Source organism: Rhincodon typus, chromosome 2 (genome assembly GCF_021869965.1).
Source record: "Rhincodon typus isolate 14 chromosome 2, sRhiTyp1.1, whole genome shotgun sequence".
Lineage (NCBI taxonomy): Eukaryota > Metazoa > Chordata > Chondrichthyes > Orectolobiformes > Rhincodontidae > Rhincodon > Rhincodon typus.
This window is the reverse complement of record NC_063333.1, coordinates 82,294,335-82,298,686: the sequence shown is the minus strand read 5'-3', so window position 1 is coordinate 82,298,686 and position 4,352 is coordinate 82,294,335. Positions and strand designations below refer to the sequence as shown.

General features: G+C 44.4%; 1 protein-coding gene across 1 annotated transcript; it reads right to left on the bottom strand.

The window, feature by feature from the left end:
• Nucleotides 1–707: 707 nt before the first annotated feature.
• On the bottom strand, nt 708–3,061 carry LOC125485477 (DNA-directed RNA polymerase I subunit RPA43-like). The gene is made up of 3 exons (XM_048608458.1): nt 3,053–3,061; nt 1,617–1,960; nt 708–881 (listed from the first exon to the last, which is right to left on the bottom strand). Exons 1-3 carry the CDS (start codon nt 3,059–3,061, stop codon nt 860–862), a joined length of 375 nt encoding a protein of 124 aa, XP_048464415.1. The 3' UTR covers nt 708–859.
• Between the last annotated feature and the right edge of the window lie 1,291 nt (nt 3,062–4,352).

Genomic DNA, 4,352 nt, shown 5'->3' with positions numbered 1-4,352 from the left:
GTTAACAGGTAACTGAGAAGGCAAATATAATTTCTGCAAGGAGAATAGTGTATAGAAGTTGGCAGCTGTGGAGACTCAGTCACTGATTATGCTCAAGACTGAGACTGATAGATTTCTACATATTAAAAACACATACAGCAACAGTACAGAAAAACAGTGAAGTATAGGACCAGCCATAATTTCATTGACAGAAATGGCTCAAAGGGCTAAATAGTTTACACATGCTTACAATAGTCAGGACAAATAATTAATGGTACCAACAGAGGTTAATGGATGTGAACTTATAGCCTTTATGGAAGCATGTTTACAAAGAGATTAAAGTTGGGAACTAAACATTCAGAATATGTGACTTTTGTGACAATATATTACAGATCCAATCAGATATCAAACTATTTGGAACTGAATATAATCAATGGCCCAGTGATATTCTGGTCTCTCAGAATCACGTCACGGTGGCTCAGTGGTTAGCACCACTGCTTCAGCCAGATTCAATTCCAGCACTGGGAAACGGTCTGTTAGAGTTTGCACGTTCTCTGCTAGTCTGTGTGGGTTTCAGTAGGGTGCTCCGTTATCCTCCCACAATCCAAAGATGCGCAGTTTAGATGGATTGGCCACGCTAAATTGCCACAGCATCCAGGAATGTGCAGCTTAGGTGGGTTAGCCATGGGAAATGCAGAATTAAGGGGGCTGGGGCTGGGTCTGGGTGAGATGCTCTTCAGATGATCGGTGCAGATTCAGTTGGCCAAATGGCCTCATTCCACATCGTAAGGATTCTATAATGAAACTATAGATTTGAAGTGGAGTTGAAGCTTTGGATCAGCAATGATCGTGGTAAATAGTGGCGCAGGCTTGACTGGTTTTATGGTCTTTTCCTTCTATTTCTTGAAGTTCATCCAAAAATAGATATCAAATCCAACATTAGTAAGAGTCATTTGAAATTTAGCTTTTCCTTAAAAACAAATGTTCAAACTCCAAACTCATTTGTCCATGGATTTAAATTACAGAATCAATTCTGTATTCCCATTACTCTTACAAACACATTTGAAATCCAACTTGACCTCTGTAGTACAGAACTCCATGGATCAGCACTCCGAAGCCAGCAAAGGACCTAGTCAGATTATCCAGATTCTCTATCACTCTACCAACTCTACGTCAAAACTGGTTCACCTTACCTCACCTCACTTCCTTATCCCTCTTCTCTCAATTCACCCATCCCAACTAAACTTCCCAAAACCGTAGCCCAGCTTTTGCTCACCCCAATCTCAACTCTCCCCTTCTGGCAACCTTCTCTTAAACCGAACCCCATCTCTACCCTTATTTTCCCCACTCCCTCCTCCACCCTCTGAAATCGATGCCCTCTCTTTCAGCCTCTCCGGTCTCCCCCGTCTTCTGTAATCTTTCCAAATCCCCAGTGCTCCCCCTCCCTTCTCCTCCACCCCTTTCCCCTCTCCTACATCCCCCTCATCACTCCTCTCACCCCGCACCCACCTCACATCAGGTGCGTGAAGAGGAAAGGTTTAAGAGTGATAACGGGCCAAACGCAGGGAGGTTTAGCTGAGGGAAAGCGGGTCGGCACGGCCGGGTTGGGCCGAAGGGCCTGTTTCCGTGCCCCTCACCTCTCGGAGAAACGGAGTAACTCTGTCCGGAGCTGCTTCTCGATGCCGGATCTCTGCCGCTTGAGGAAGACTGGGGACAGGGTGATGTGCCTCCGGCAGGTGTCCAGCACCAGGCACGAGTACGGGCTCTTGATGAGGGAGCAGGCCTGGCTGAAAGAGAGCTGCTGTCCTCTCCCTGGGACCACACTGCCCTCCTGCCCAGGGTTCGCCATGCTGCTGCTGCCGTAAAGCGGCGCCGAGCTGTCGTAAAGTGGGTCTCCGGCCACCAGGTGGCGCTGGTTTCCAGTCAGAAGTGGTGCAGGGAGTAGGAGAGGAGTGAGGGCTAGATGGACCAGTTTATACAACTGTGGTTATCACATTACTGTCAGAATTCTCAATAGCTTTAAAAATCATCCATGTAGAGAGTTAGAATCGCACTCACTGTCCACTTGGTATGATTCCAGTGCTGAAGGAGGCCATTCAGTGTGGTTTTTTTTATTTAGCGAGCCCTCTGTAATTCACCAGGTGCTGCTAACCCTGTACTTTTCCTTTTAACAAAATAAAGATAAAATTCCCTTTGATTCTGTCTCCACCACAGTCTCAGCCAGTGCATTCTCGACCCTCAACATCTCCCCTGAATGCTTCCTTTACCAGTTACCAAAAGTTTGTGTTCTGTAGTCTTTGATGCTCCCATTAATGTTCACTCTCTACCTATTCTGTTCAAACACCTCATGATTTTAAACAATTCTATTAAATCACACTTCAACCTCCTCCAAGGAGTACAATTCCAGTTTGTCTAATCTACCAAGATGTTCCTCATCTCTGCAGGCAATTTTGTGAATAGTTTTCTATTGGCAAGGATGAAGTGTCCTTCTGCTCACAGTGAAATGAATGCTGGGACATTGTTGGGCTATCGGTCTTGTTGGTTGATAAAGTTTATGGCCTTTATGTTGCCATGACTGACTACCTTCAGTGCTAAGCCCTTAATTGGGTCCTCGTACAATAGATTTTATCAGTTCTAATTCATTTCATTCAACCTCCCATTCATAGGCTTTATTTTCTGTTAGGCCTTTTTTTGTGACCCAACTTAGGAGAAAAAAGGTGTTTGTTAATATTCCGTGTAAATCCTTCAAGCTCTGCCTTACCTATCTCCCTTGATATTCCCACTCTTCCCCAGATACCGGGCCCAGCCTTAGTTTTACCCTGCCACTTATTCAATTCATTCTCTTTCTCAACCTACAACACGACTCAATATCTCATTTCCCCACTATGTAACTATGTAACTCCACCCTTCCTTGTCCCCTTGCCCAATCACTGTAACTCTTTTCCCTGCATCCCAATTTTCTCCCTCTATTTTCCAGTGCCGCTAACAAACACAATCTTCTAGTTCCCTTCCCTACTATTCTTTCTACTTAACCAAGCTTTAGTTGAACCTTTTTTTTGTCCAATCCTCTCACTTCAACCATCATCAGGCTTGCTCATGACAGCCAGTGTGCTGGCTTATTCTTTTGCTTGGACAGGCTAGTTGGCCTGGACAGTCTTCACTGTTTGCATTGTAACATTAAATGCCAAGCAAGACTGCATATAACTTAGACTTCTTATGACCAGATTAACCAAGATGGGTTTCACCACTCTGTATAACTACAGAGATGCCAAAAAAACTGACTTTTTGGCTGCACTGGAATCAACACGAAATAACAATGGACTAAAGGAGGATATACAACAGACCATCAGACAGACATTAGTCCCAACATTGAGCAGAAAAGGTGAGTGGAACGCATTTAACCCTGGACTGAAGAAAGCCCTGGAAAGATTCAAGAAAGACAGAAACATCGTAATCTTACTGGCGGACAAAGGACGCATGACAGTAATCCTTAATAAAGCCCAATACATCAAGAAAGCTAACCCATTACTAGCAGATACCAACATGTACCAACAGATGGTGATAGACTCAAAGCCACAGTTAGAGAAATGGATCAAAACAACCCTGAAGAAATTACACAACTCAGGAGATATCAGCAAGACAGACTACCAGAAAAATGAAGCCAGAGAGATCCAACATGCCCCGCTTCTATAGACTCCCCAAGGTACACAAGCCAGGGGTCCCCCTCAAACCCATTGCCTCACTACCAGGCACACCAACATATAGACTAGCCAAAGAGCTACAACAGAAACTGAAATACTTAGCTGACAACACTAACCACTCCATCCACTCCTCCCAAGAATTCTTCAACATCATCAAGGACACCAGGATAGAAGAGGACGAGATGAAGATATCCTTTGACGTAACAGCACAAGTTACTTCCATAAACATCGACCTAGCCAAAGAGACAATTGCCACACTGCACCAACAGCATCAACAAGGACAGCACCCTGAAACTGCTGGACCTGTGCCTCACAACCCACTTCACCTTCAATGACTGTATATTCAAACAAATCAATGGAGCACCAATGGGATCCCTAATATCAGAACTGATAGCAGAAGCGGTAATGCAAAGGTTAGAATGGAAGCGCTCCCCACTGTACAATCCAAACTCGTGGTCCGCTGTGTAGATGACGCCTTTGTGATTATCAAACACACAAGAATAGAAGAAACCCACTGACACATCAGCAACATCCTCACCGGAATAAAATTCACAAAAGAAGAGGAAATAAATAACTGACTACCCTTCCTAGCAATAATGGTGGAACATAAGATCAACGGGAACTTGATACTAGCGTACACAGAAAGACCACCCATATGGACCAGATACATAA